The 15,269-nt window shown below is 40.5% G+C and overlaps 1 protein-coding gene across 1 annotated transcript in view; it reads left to right on the top strand.

Moving 5' to 3' along the window:
- Positions 1-15,269, top strand: part of LOC124113291 (von Willebrand factor A domain-containing protein 3B-like) — a 464,410-nt gene that overhangs the window by 395,537 nt on the left and 53,604 nt on the right. Inside the window, exon 27 of the mRNA XM_046473587.2 lies at positions 10,155-10,687. Within this exon, the coding sequence (XP_046329543.2) occupies positions 10,155-10,687 (533 nt within the window). The remainder of the gene's footprint in view (positions 1-10,154; positions 10,688-15,269) is intronic.

The following is a 15,269-nucleotide window of genomic DNA, read 5'->3' as shown; positions in this document are numbered from 1 at the left end:
GCCAACCAGAAGATTACTGCTGTGACACCAAGTTCCCAGAGACTGTTGTGTGATAGATGAAACCAACATTTATCAAGGAATTATCTGCTGAAATTAACATCTTTGCTACTACATGTTTGGCCATACACTATTTGAAAGTTCTAATTAATCCTATTGTTTATAAATATGAAAGTTGTGTGTATTTCATTATTTAAATAATTCATGAACAACTAAATAAAGTTCGTTTTAAATAAATAATAGTGTAAGCTTAAACATTCATAACGTCCAAATTTAGCGCAAATCCAACGATTTTTTCGGCAAATATAAGAATTAATAAAATCCATTTACCTATTTCTTTTTAATTTTCATTTGTTTACGTTGTTGGAACATTATTTGAAAAAGAATTACAAATAATATCTGTCATCAACCATTTCCCGATGATAGTGGCTGTCCGCTCACTAACATGAGGAAATACCTCGGTTTTCAAAGCTTCGTATGAATAACACATACGTCCTGCCATGTCAGTATACATTAAAAAAACTTATATTGTTTCACCAACAAAATCTGCTACAAGTGTCGTGATTGGTCAAATTTAAGCACGTGACCTAAGGCAGCTAATCAAATTACAGCAACGATAATTTTCAGCCTTTGGCGAAAGGTTTGGGTTAAATCATGTTATTCTGAACGTTTTAGCCTGAAATCGCGATATATATTTAAAATATGGAACTTTATGGATGCATAGAGCTAGGTTACGAGCTGTGACAAAGATTTCTTATGCATATATTTTGGCATTAAGATATTGTGTCCGAGCCGAGAAATCCAGGCGACGAAAGCCGAGATGTCATTTGACTTACGATATGCGATCGCACGAAAAGTTGGAAATAATAACTATGATGTCAGTTTGGCAACTTTTATAGATACATTTTTGATGATTTTATTACTTTGTAAATAAAGACGTTTCAGCGCATGAGGACCCGTTGTCGAAGTGTGTCCGAGAATTTTATTTTCAATAACATTGCGGGAAATATTGTCAAGTGAATATATTTTTAATCTATAAGTTAAAAAAAAGATAAAATCAAATGGAATACATATTTCAGACATTGTGAAATGTGATAGATTTAAGAAATGAATGATATGACAAGTAGGTTAATATAATTATAAACTATTTTGATGTGGCTTGGACGGTTTACCGTGCGGTGTGACTTATGGCTTTGAACGGCCAACAGTGTTGAAATAGTTTATAAAACTGGTCACCACTGTCCTTGCGTTGACAAGCTTTGATGGTATTAGAGAAGGATCCCAGCAAGAAATATCAGAGTGACTTCCCTTTGCTTTACGCTCGACGAGGAAAAGAAATCTTTTTTTGTTTGAACTTTTTGTCGAAAAGATCGGCGGTAATAAAAAAAAGATTTTCATTTTTTTTTTTTTTTTTAACATTTGGACTTTGAAAGAGCGGTGCATCTGTAAACCAACAAATAAAAAAAATGTCGCCTAAACAGACTAATGCGATCCTTTCCACTAGAAGATGTTTGCACACCTCATATCTTCTCCAAGTGGAATCTTTCTGTTGTGCTATGGGCACTTTTAACGGAACCTTACGAGTATGGCAGCAAGTGTTTCAGAACTCCATGCCTTTAACTATTCTAGTCTCACCCATGATCAACATTGGACCTCAATAACTCTAAGATCGCTCCCAGATTTTGTAGCCAAAATTCACCATGGGGACGATGGGCAATAGACACTATACCATTCCTGCCTTGGGACCAAAAGTGACTCACCCAGACAGACTTTTATGCGTATGTCCTATCAGAGCCCTCAAGTTCTTTCTCTCGGTCACAGACCCACATAGACGCCATGGAAGGAGACCTAGGTCTATATCCTGCAAGACTCATTACAACAAGGACATCACCAAGGCTACAATAATGGCCTGGCTTAAGGCTGCCGTCGCAGCAAGTTATACACAGGCACAGAATTCCACACCACATCTTGGAGCCCTAGCCATGAGTCTTGCTTCATGGATACCAATGACCGGAAGTGACGTCAGAACCGGAAGAGACTGAACCTGAAGTGGCATCATTACCGGAAGTGACGTCATTACCGGAAGTGACGTCATCACCGGAAATGAGATCATAACCAGAAGTGACGTCAGCACTGGAAATAGCAGTACAAGGTCTGTCTAATCAAGAAATGACGTCTTTTGGAAGTAATAAGAGACAGCATTATCCAGTGAAAGGGAAGTGACAAACCGGAAGTGACGTCACAACCGGAAGTGGCGTCAGCACCGTTAATAGTGTCACAAATCCGAATTTAACAAGAAAGAAATAGAGTAGAAATAGACCAGAAAAGACATCATTTTACTAACAAGAGTCAGGATAAGAATCAGTGAATAATGGTTTCGAGAAGAGGTTTGCTGTCAGTTACGCAGAGTCCCCCTGGTATATTCTGGCAAAGATGTAATAGAGGTAGAGGTTTCGCAAGAATTATCGAACAGAAGTTATTATTGTTAATAATTCTAAGAATACTACCTCTATTACATCAGGAGTACTCCCACCCACCTCCCCTATTCATCTACCTCTAGTAGTTAGATGTGGGAAAGAAGTGAGATTCCCGCCATTGCGCACATCATGTCTGTTGAAAATCTGAAAATATTAGTTAGTGTGACTGAAAACCAAAATGCAGGATTTATGGCAAAGATGTTATAGAAGTAGTGTTCTTAGAATTACTAACAATGATAACTATTGTTTCGATATATATTTTATCTTCTTTTAAGGCATCGCAATAATCTGTCAGCAGATTGTGTAGAGTGGTGTTCAGGGGGACTGTCAGCTGCGTGTTTCGAGTGGTGTTCAGGGGACTGTCGGCTGTGTGTGTCGAGTGGTGTTCAGGGATCTATCAGCTGTGTGTTGAGTGAAGGTCATGAGGTCTGTCAGCTGTGTGTCGAGTGGTGTTCAGAGAGTCTGTCAGCTGTGTGTCGAGTGGTGTTCAGGGGGTCTGTCAGCTGTAAGTTGAGTGATGGTCAGGAGGTCTGTCAGCTGTGTGTAGAGTGGAGTTCAGGGGTCTGTCGGGTGTGTGTGTTGAGTGGTGGTCAGGGGGTCTGTCAGGTGTGTGTGTCGAGTGGTGTTCAGAGAGTCTGTCAGGTGTGTGTCGAGTGGTGTTCAGGGGGTCTGTCAGCTGTGTGTAGAGTGATGGTCAGGAGGTCTGTCAGCTGTGTGTCGAGTGGTGTTCAGAGAGTCTGTCATCTGTGTGTCGAGTGGTGTTCAGGGGGTCTGTCAGCTGTAAGTTGAGTGATGGTCAGGAGGTCTGTCAGCTGTGTGTAGAGTGGTGTTCAGGGGTCTGTCGGGTGTGTGTGTTGAGTGGTGGTCAGGGGGTCTGTCAGGTGTAAGTTGAGTGATGGTCAGCTGTGTGTCGAGTGGTGTTCAGGGGGTCTTTCAGCTGTGTGTTGAGTGATGGTCAGGGGTTCTTTCAGCTGTGAATATCCTGTGTTTAGGGGGACTGTCAGCTGTGTGTATTGAGTGTTGTTCAGGTGTGTATATCGAGTGGTGGTCAGGGGGACTGTCAGCTGTGTGTGTTGGATTGTTCTATGCAAGCATATTTTAAATGGTGTTGGTCGCTGTGTCTGTTCTGCTCCTGGATTATTGTTTTCATTTGATGTTTGTGTTAACAAGTGTGGCTCGGTATCCATTGTATCTTGTAGGCGTGACTCAGGTAATTCTTACAAAACTTCTACCTCTGTTACATCTTTGTCATAAATCATGTATTTTGGCTTCCTTCACACAAACTAAAATTTTCAGATTTTCAACAGACGTCCTATTCACTGTCAATCACCAATCAAGCTATGACGTATGCAGTGGCAGGAACCTCACATCTTCCCTGTGTGTGCTAGTGTCAACACCTATTGATATAGTTGTAACCTTGATGGGTTTTTTCCCCATGGAAAGACATTACCTTGAGCACGTAACACCGGAAATACCATGTCAACAAATCCATACTGAAATTCACAAATTAATCATGTAATTACATTGTCTGGCTATAAAAAGTGTTCTTTGTATATCTGGACTTATGTTTGTAACTTATTTCATTAATTTTATTCAAAATTCCTTTTAATATTGTTTTAAATGATTTTGGCGAAATCGTGTGTTAAGCTATCAGAAGATCGCACAATTCACCGTTATTGACAGCAACCACGGTCAGATTACCGCTATTGACACCTTGAAACAAACTCACAAGTTAGTCACATTAATCTAAGATTATTCTAATAGTTTTCTATAAAACAGACACAGTAAGTAGATATTAATAAGGTTGCTTACTGGAGTGACAATCGCACGCAAGCTGGTGTTAGGTGTTTGGCTAAGAGACGTGAAGTGGCTAAGAAGAAAGTAGAGGTCATCACTGCTACTGACACAGTTCAGGCCCCTGTCGCTTCCCCAGCGCCTCCTACCACTAATCCCAGCCCAACGCCAGCAGAACATCCATCTCCTGCGCTCTCTATGAGCATGCTAAAGATTTCCTAAAGCAGCAACAAGACATGATGAGAATGATGTTTAAGACAATGTTCTCAGAAATTAAAGAAGAAATGGAGATGATGAGACAAGCAGCTCTGGCTAAGAAGAGTCCCCAGGTCAAGAGAACGCATGGGGGACAGCCATCTGCTTCTGCAACGCACACAGCCGTAGGGCCTACCCCAGCCGACCATACCAACCAGCCAGCCAGCCAGCCAGCCAGCCAACCAGCTGTCCAACCAACCGATCAGCTGTACGGTCAGCCGATCCGACCAGCCATCAGACCAGCGGGGTATAAGCTTGCAGGCTTTTCCCTACCATGATACATGGGCAGCTAGATCTTTGCTTGGATCCCAGCAGGGTACCGCAAGGCCATACTTTCCAGCTAAGACACTGTACAGTCGCCGCACGGACCAGATGTCTGCAAATCTACTAACCCAGCCGTCCACACAGCCGACTGTAGTTACAGCACGGACTCCACGGCTAATCCATCAACAGATGGTACCCAAGCCAGCCGCACGGACCACACAGGACTGTCCAACCGACCGTTATGGCGACTGAGATGAGGATTACTGAACGGGACTCGTTACTCACGAACAGCCATCACAAACCGCACAGACTTCATACCTGAATCATGGACACCGGTTGATGACAAACTGCATGGGGAATACGTGGCGGACGACCACGAATATCCAACCCCTACAGGAGCTACCCACGGTCACACGGAAGTGGAAGCGGAGTATTATGAAGACATTAATCAGGCTGACGACTCAACCTAGTGGGATTATATGGAGGGATTTATGTTTGTAGAACTCATCGAGGAATTATATCACCTCATGCCTGTACTCCAACCTCCTGAGAAAATTCATCACCTGAGATGCCGGAAGATGGGGGATGTCATGCTCCTACATCCTCTCAACACATCCACCAGACATTACCTTCGCCAAGTTATGCAAGCATGGTAGTAGACCAGATGTCTGAAAATCTACTCAAGCTTAGACATGAAGAATGACTAACCTTACTGCTGCCATTGAAACGGAAGTTATATAAGTCGCATGATGCTCCACTTGCAGATTATCAAAGTTTGGATCACTTGCGGATTATCCAAGTTTGGATGAAGATTTATTTAAGCTAGTACCCAACCTTAGTATTAATGTCATGTTACCTGCTTCGCGGATTAAGGATCTGTCATCAGTTTCCAGATACTCAATGGACATTGGTGCGAGTATCAACTGGTTTGTCGCCGAAATCAGACACATCATTCCACCATTACAGACATGTTATGAAGGCATAACTGGAGACATGCCTATGACTATCAGGACTGATCAAGTCGGACTCATCCACAGCCTACTAGACACTAAAGTAAGAATGCAGGAAGACTTACTCTCCACCCAAGTCTGGATGTCTTCACAACTATTATGGCTACAGCGTCAACAACTTCTAGTTCAGATTCATTCTAAAGCTGTTTATAACCAAACAAAGAGGTTGATAATGTCACAACCGATATCTGCTCCCATGACATTCAGTGGGAAATTGGGACATGTAATAGACGAAGTCAGACAAGAAACAACGGAACGATGCCAAGCCTAGCTGCCAAGGCTCATGGATCTTCCCACCCTCAGAAGCGTTCTTGGGACCAGAAAGACTTGTCATATAAACAGCCTCATAAGAAGAAGTTTGTCCCCTCCGGGTAGGATTTATTCCAACCCAGTCTGAGTACGATTCTCAGGAATCTTTTTGGCAGCCAGACTTAAAGAAACGAGGATCCTATCGCCGTGGAAGATCTGGAGGCAAAGGCAAACGCAGATTCTGACTACCCTGCCAGCCACTCCGACGTTATAGACCCTTACGATTGGTTATGTCTATGGACTGCGATTTACGCTTACCGTAATGCCGACTCCGGAACCAGTGGCAGGGGCCTTCTGTCATTCGCTAAAAATTGGACGCAAGTTACGTCCGACTGCTGGATTCTAGACGTCGTGGCTCACGGATACAAACTGCACTTCAAGAAACAAGACTCAAGCCGTCGGACGCAGATTTCATCTAGGGTGAGCCAATCTAGTGGCAGCAGATCTAGTAGTCAGGAAGCTACTAAAGAAGCAAGCCTTTCGGAGACTAGCGGAGAACAACAACACCAAGGGCTTTTATTCTCCTGTATTCCTAGTCCCTAAGAAGAATACGACCGACTTGAGGATGATAATCGACCTAAAGATCCTAAAAAAAATTCCTGGTTACTCCGTCAAAATTCCAGATGGAATCTGTACGGAAGTTACGGTCAATGTTTAAGACTAGAGACTGGCTCATCAGCCTCGATCTACAAGATACCAATCTTCACGTCCCGATACACCCATCATCACGCAAATATCTGCACTTTGTGATCAATGGTTGACGTTGCGAGTTCCAGGTTTTACCATTCGGGATATCAATAGCCCCTTGGCTATTCACCAGGTTTACAGCGCCAGTCACCTGGTTTGCCCACATTGAGCTAGTCCGAATCCATGGATACCTGGACAATTTCCTGGCTGCAGACCAAGAGGAAGCTCAGTTTCACCAGAACAGGATATTCTTGGTCCAACCTATGACCTTCCTAGGCTTCCTAGTCAATCCCTCCAAGTCCGAGACCTCTCCGGTTCAAGACATCATATACATTGGAGGAAGATTCCAACTAAACTAGGGATATCTATGGCCACCCGAGGATCGCTTCGTCAAGACTATCACGATGATTCAATTACTATCAAGTCAACCCAGCAAGTCATTGAGGTGGTGGATGTCTCTTCTAGGCAACTTAACATCTCTACAGGATATGACCTTCACAGGAAGGTTGATGCTACGTCCTCTACAGACATGGATCAATTCACTACGATCCCAAACCCTAGAATTCAAGACTCAATTACCTACCAACTTAGTAGGAGACCTGCATAGGTGGACCCACAGAGAGCATGTGATGAACACATCCCTCTGACTTATCCGACGCCCGAACACCATCTATTCACAGACGTGTCAGATTCGGGATGGGGAGCCCACATGGACAATCTCACTGTACAGGGATCTTGGAACAGGAGAGAAGTTCCTTTATATCAACTGCAAGGAAATGAAGGCCATCTATTATACCATCCTGGCATGGCAGATATGTCTATCTCAATCGATAATCCTCATAGCCATGGACAACACCGCAGTAGTGGCTTACATCCAGAAACAAGGAGGAACCAGATCCAGATCCCTGATGACGGAGACTTCACGATTGTTTGCCTTGGCAGATTCCATCAATTGCCGGATGGAAGCAAGACATATACCCAGGAAACTGAACATCCTTGCAGATGGCCTTTCCTGCCAGGAAAGAATAGTGTCAACAGAATGGACCTTGCATCCCCAGATCTTTGCTTGGATAACCAAGTTATGGGACACACCTCACCTAGATCTATTTGCCACCTGTCAGAACAATCAACTTCCGGTCTATGTCAGTCCAGTTCCCGACCCAAGAGCTCACCAGATTGATGCACTATCCATGGACTGGACGGGTATATATGCATACGTATTCCCACCATGGTCTCTCCTAGACTAGGTCATCCACAAGGTGGAGGAGACGGATTGCATGATAATCCTGATAGCACCAATCTGGCCCAGCAGGGCATGGTTCCCCAAACATCTAAGACTACTAATGGAAGAACCTATCCAGTTACCTCTCTGTCAAGATCTACGACAACCCAAGTCAAGAATTGTCCATGACAATCTGCCCAGCCTTCATATTACAGCCTGGAAGTTATCAGGCAGAAGATGCAGACATCGGGATAGTCTGAGCTTTTCTCGGAAGCTCTGGCAAGATCATGGAGACCTTCATCCTCCCTTTTATATGACACCAGATGGGACAAGTTCGTCCAGTGGAGAAGACGACAAGGGATTGTAACTAATGCTATATCCATCCCCATGGTTGCGGATTTTCTACTACATCTACGTCAGGACAATAAATTCCGACATGGGACGATAGAAGGTTACAGATCGGCTCTTCACTCTGTTCTACAACATGACAGACTCTCAATCGGAAATCATCCCATTCTAAACAGACTAATGAGATCCTTTCTACTAGAAGGTGTTGGCACACCTCGTATCTTTCCCAAGTGGAATCTATCTGTGGTACTATCAGCACTTTTAACAGAGCCTTACGAGCCCTTGGCTAAGGCTACTTTACTCCAAAAATCCAGGAATTATTCTAGTCTCACTCATGATCCACATTGGACCTCAATAAATCTGAGATCGCTCCTAGATTTCGTAGCCAAGAATCAATCAACCACAATGGGACCGCTAGGTCATAGACACTATACTATTCCTGCATTTTGTCCAACAGTGGATCACCCAGACAGACTTTTATGTCCCATCAGAGCCAACACCAGCAGCATCAGGATTACGAGTACACCCTTGTTTATCCCGTCTATTAGGTGTAGGATGGATTAGGAGCACCTTGAGTATTAACTGCCTCTAGTGACCGGAAGTGACGTCATCACCGGAAGTGATATCATAATCGGAAGTGACGTCAGCAGTACAAAGCCATCTAATCAGGAAATGATGTCTTTGGTAGAAATAGACCTTGAGAGATGTCCTTATCCAATAAAAGGAAGTGACAAACCGGAAGTGACGTCACAACCAGAAGTGACGTTTGCTTCGGTATTAGTGTCACAAATCAAAATATAACAAGAAATGACGTCATTGGGTAGGAATAGACCAGAAATGAATTCATTATTACCAACAAGATCAGCAAAAATTTGGTAATTCTAGTGAAAGTATCACATATTTGATCGATTCTTGAGACTTTCTGATTTTCAAGTCCTCAGGGGGTATTTCAAGGGTAAATTATCTCGAGTTAGGATTAGAATAAGAGAATAATGGTTTCCTGAAGAGATTACTGTCAATTACACAGGGAGTTACTAGAGGCAGATCCCACCGGGTAGAGGTAGAAGTTTCGTAAGAATTTTCAAACAATAGTTATTGTGAATAATTCTAAGAATACAACCTCTATTACATCAGAAGTACTCCCACCCACCTCCCCAATTCATCTACCTCTAGTGGCTAGATGTGGTAAGAAGTGAGGTTCCTGCCATTGCATATGTCATAGCTGATTGGTTATGATGCTATTGGGGAACAACCAGTTGTGTGTGATTGATAGGGAAGAGGACGTCTGTTGAAAATTTGAAAATTTTAGGTAGTGTGACTGAAGCAAAAGTACAGGATTTATGGCAAAGATGTAATGGAGGTAGTATTCTTAGAATTATTAACAATCATAACTATTGTTCGATGTTGACAGGGAAATAATGCAAAATAAGTAATGAGTGAGTGAGTGTGGCAATATTCCAGGAATATTATTCGGGGGACACACAAAATAGGCTTCAGACATTATATTGTGCCCATGCGGGCAACATAAGTAGAGAGGCTTGTATTAATTATATTTACACAAAATTATACGTTCTTCTTTCATATTTGTTATTGCTGAATATTATTAAACAAGAAATATTTGAATTTCATTTGATATGGTATTGTCATTTTTTAAATCATAAACTGTATGTAGATTAGCTACAGTGTAGTTGCACTATATTCTCTACTTTAAACTCCACATCTAATACATTTTCACAAATTATATATTTCACTATATTTTCAAAATAATTATTTTGTAATGTGTGATTTCAGTTCAATATGAAGACGGAGGAAACAATGAAGCAGCTGTTGAAAATAAACAGAAACACAGACGACCTATGGAAAATAAACTGAAGGATCACATTAACGATAAGAGCGACAGAGGGAGAAAGAAGCATCGCAATATGTCCAGGCATCACTCTGAAAATCGTCATACTCAACCATCAGGGTCAAGTTCCAATTCAGAGGGTGAAGTAGCTGAATCTTGCGATAGCTGCCAATCAAGCTTGACTCAGTGCAGCTCAAGCTCACCATTTGAAACAAATAGTATTAGTAGTAAGAGTCATGCAGCATCAGAACCTGATAATGACATCATTACACATGAAAGCAAGATGGAGAAACAACATTCAGATAACAATGATGACTCATCATGCAGACCTGATTCCACTTTTGATGTCCTTCCACATGAACTAGTGTTAGGTCCCCATGACAGTTTGACTGCAAGGCTGAAGGAACATGAGGAAAGGCTGAAGAAACTGCAGAAACAATTGCAAAATCAGGACCTGAAACATAGAGAAGAACAGGAGGTTTTTATTTCCATTTATATTACTAGTTTAAGTACTTGATTGTTTTTTTTCTTTGTTGTTTAACACCACACTCAAGCAATATGATGGTTCAACTGCTTGAAGACCAGTTGAGCTCATTTTAAAAAAACATATCAATTTCACATTTGCACATTCCTGGTTCTCATTAATTATATTTCTTTAAACCATTCATATACATACCAAGGATGAAAGTAGATATTTTGCAACATTAAACACAACTATTATCATCTCAAGGGCATTTTCAATTCCAAGATTGTGTGAATTATTGTTCCTACATTTACAAAATGAATATTTGGTTTGTCATTGTGGACATTTCTGTATAATGACAATATTAGTCTTCGGTATATAGCTGAAATAATGCTGATGCGACGTTAAATTTTAACTCACTCACTTTACTTATAATTATAGATTAGTAAATAAAACATTCTGCAGTTTTGCCCCAATCATAAGTTGCTGGAAGGTTGTCATCATTCCAAAACTGTAATTGACATAATCCAAACAGGAAGTACTATTAACTTCGCTTTATAATGACCTACAATCACAGGAATTTATGTTTTAATGTTTCATAGTCCAGTACAAACTGTTGATAAGTTCTCATTAAACACTATAAAAAAGCCAACTGAAATCAACCTTTGGGGAAAATTATTTTGAGACTGTTCAGTGTTCCTCATGATCATGGCAGCACATAATTAAATGAATGACTAGAAACAAAGTGAATAATATTCATTTGGCACCTTTATCTGGTAGATACTGAAAAAGGCTAAATATACTGAGACTGAAAAGTAATACAGCACCCGTTTTCAACAAACGTATGTCCAGGTTGAGCTTTTATGTTTCAATCCATTATTTTTGAAGATGTGAAGTGTGATGATATGACCAGAAGTGACATCATAAACCACATATGACATCATGACAAGTAGTATAGGTAATGGGGATTCTGGACCACTTCCACTGGAGCCAGATTTATATACCTATACCTATGCTACTACAGAGGGAATGATGATGCAATTCAATGATCGTCATGAGACTAAACTAAATTGTAATGAAAATATTCTCTATTATTTTTACTCATACGCATACCATTATTTTGAACAAAGTGATATTCAACATTTTTTACAAAGTTCTTCGTTCATTTTACTAGGAGACCAGACTATATACTCTTTTTCGAAATTGGAAAGAAACAACTGATGACCGTATTTGGTTAGTTTGACATCACTGATAAAATATATACCCTGTGGTAATTCTCGCCATTTGATTGGCTTGTAATTCTCCATTATTATATACTTATGTAAGCATTCGTTTAAATTATTGTATTTTTATGAGGTGTGATCCAACGATAGGAAACAATCTATTTTCAATCTCCAACCAGTTCTTTGGTTTTGGCACGGAATAATTGACGCGCTTGTTGTCTTCCCTGTTCTATGAACTTTTTTTTCTCATCTTTGCTAATACCACTGGTCTTACGAGAATTTGATCGAATCTCCTGCTTCATTGCGTTATATTTGGTTAGTTCTAACAACACTAAACGAAACTCATCCTTGGATATCTTACAATCAGCCATTGCTGTTGAAATATTATCCTTAATGCTATTCAACTTTGCTTCGGCGAGTATCCAAATATTATCATGTTTTAATGCTTTCTTTTGCAACTTACAGGAACTAAATTTGATCGATATTCCTGCCAGTCCTGAGACTCCAGCTGCTACTTCCATACCAAGTACGATATGCGTGGCGATTATAGTTGATAATAAACCAACACCGGCTACACCAAGTCCCATGCCAGCCATTACAAGCGCAATGTCAACTCCATCGAGAGCATTAACGGCTCTACGATACTTTTTATACAATCAAGTCTCAACTCCCTCTCCTTCTCTATTCGATGTTTTATGTCACTTATTTGATGTAATCGAAATCCATCAACAGTATCCATCTTTTCAGATGCTTCATCAAGCACCGGATATAAACCCATAATGTATTTTATTATATCATATATTTGTCTTTAATTGGTCTTGCTTACATGTTTTGAGAGTATACATCAACCTTATCAAATGTATATTATACGGCATAAATATTTTAGTAAGAGAAATGCTTTTACCTTTATTAACTTGGACCCCTCAAGGGATGCTCCCATATAAATAATACTGCAATGTTGACACTCGTGTTTCTTAAGCCATTTAATTGATAGACCTGGTAATATTTCAAGGGCATCTTCTGGTGCATCTCCAAACAAGACTTCAATAATAAGTGTAGAAAGATCAGGTACAGCATTCAAGTTATTTTTTATATCATTGAATTCAGTAACCAAATTTAAACTGACATTTTTTAATGATGGACGACTCAATAACATATGACCTGGGTTTTCTGGCAGGGGAGCGACTAACACACTTTTGTTTTGAGGGGATATAAGCCCCGAGTATGATCCCACTATTCATTATCTTAGTTTAATGATGTCCCTTACCCGTCATCACATATGGTGGGGCAATGATGATATTCAGCAGCCACTCGATTTTTGCTTCAACCATAGTCCATTCATTATCATCATTGCGAATAAGATTGTATGAACTGTTTTTATTGAGTCTACTAATGTCGACATCACTTAAATCTCCTAGATTAGCTGTGTATACAACTTCTTTCCGCTTGTATACATTATCTTGTACCATCGGTACTGGGTTTATCGAACCCTTCTGTGTCTCCAAGATCAGAAAGCGCAATTGTATTACATTGTCTAAGGTTATGCGTTCCAGGGCCTGATGAATCAACCATTACTTATAATATGGAGTGTTACACTCAAGTATCCTATATGTACAGGTTGATGTTTTACATCTAATACCGAAATTTTGTGGTCTGAAATAATACCCCGCTTTCACTTTTTATATTGTAATGAGAGATTCTGTTCCACCGCTATTATATTTTTCATCTTTCACTGGAATAGCTCTTAGCAATGTTGAAGGACTTTCGAGTTGAATATTATCCGTTGGACTGATCTGATCAAGATGGATGCACAACTCTTTATAGGGAACAAATTTTCGTTGGGTGATACTTTTCCTCTTCTAAATCCAAGTTTAGCTGCTATGTTCGGGATAAGAATTACATCCTTTTCTCCAGTGTTTAAAATCTGCATCCCATTCGACTCATTTTGTGTGAGACTAACTCCCAAATGCTTAAAAATTTCATCATTGAGTGAGCATAGGCTGTAATACCCATCAGGTATAATGATGGGTTTGATTCTACTATTGGTTTCAATTAGTAATAACTCATTATTTCTTCTCGCAAAACTTATATTGGTCCACCTCGGGTAATACATTACATCGCAGAGAGCGACTTCAAGTTGCCCAGCTGAGTTATTGATGCAGTTGAATAGACTTGCCATTTGTTATTCCTGGGAGTGTAACATACATATTAAATATACAAAGATACTATATCATAACTTAAATATGAAATCAACTTACATTACGAATCAGTCGATTTTAGTAAGTGCCTCTGGTGCGAAGTCAGCGATGATTTACTGAAAAGAGGTCGGCTTCACCCGAGCTTTGCTCTCTCGAGTAATGAGTGGAGAGGCGATCCTATGAACTTTAAGGGTGATGTTGCTTTCACCGTCCAAAAGGTTGAGCAACCACCTGGAAATGCTTGGAATGAATTTCTTAATGATAAAACAGAAAATAATTTTACTAACCCAGGAGTTGTAAGAGTTAATGAATCAATAAGAACTTATGTATGAGCAATTCTTGGTGCACAATCGCAAACACGAACGGGAATAATCAGTTCTGGGATGGCGCTCGATGCACAAAAACAGTTTGTCGCAAACGTAGAGAATGCTATTAATTTAGACTACGTTTATGGGGCAGGACTTTACATGTCTCCGAGTAATATGGAACTTAAGATCGGCCAAGTGATCGGCTATAACAATAAAGTTGTGGTTGCTACCGATCAACAAAAAACAGGTATAAATTCAGATATTAACACAGAATTAATAACGCAAACAAACACAGGCATAAGGGGAATAGTCAAGCCGCAGTCACCGAGACATCCATCTACTGACGCACAACCACAACAGCCACATATTGCAGCTAAAAATCAACAACATATCGATGAAAAAACAGCGCTTATAGTAGGTGGAGTCGCGGCTGGTTTACTCATTATTTGGATAAATAGACTTTAACGGATAAGTACAACAGCCCAGCAATTGCTACGATCAGTGCCAACAAGTTTTGAATAAGCCAAGTGGCGGTCTTTGCTAATAAATTCAAGAGCCAGGAAACAATACTCCCTATTATATCGGGAAGTGCAGATGCGGCTTTCCCAGTGCTTCTCCTAATGCTTTTAAATGCTTTTTTATCCACTCTTTTACACCATTTTTATCACTAGGCGGTGTGGGTGGTGAGGGTGGTCCACCTTCACCGGTTAACACGAGAGACAAAGTCGATATGATAAATCCCAATGCGGTTTAAAGACTGGCAATGGTTATCCCCTGTTCTCTGAACAATGTTTTAGTTTTATTGGCCAGTGTAGTATCATCGTTTAGGACTTGATCGATAGTTTCTCGGATTTGTGAACGAAGTGCC

The sequence above is a fragment of the Haliotis rufescens genome, unplaced genomic scaffold (genome assembly GCF_023055435.1).
Source record: "Haliotis rufescens isolate VD_foot unplaced genomic scaffold, xgHalRufe1.0.p SCAF_7, whole genome shotgun sequence".
Taxonomy (NCBI): Eukaryota; Metazoa; Mollusca; class Gastropoda; order Lepetellida; family Haliotidae; genus Haliotis; species Haliotis rufescens.
Note: the sequence above shows the minus strand (reverse complement) of the source record. Positions and strands in the feature narration are given on the sequence as shown.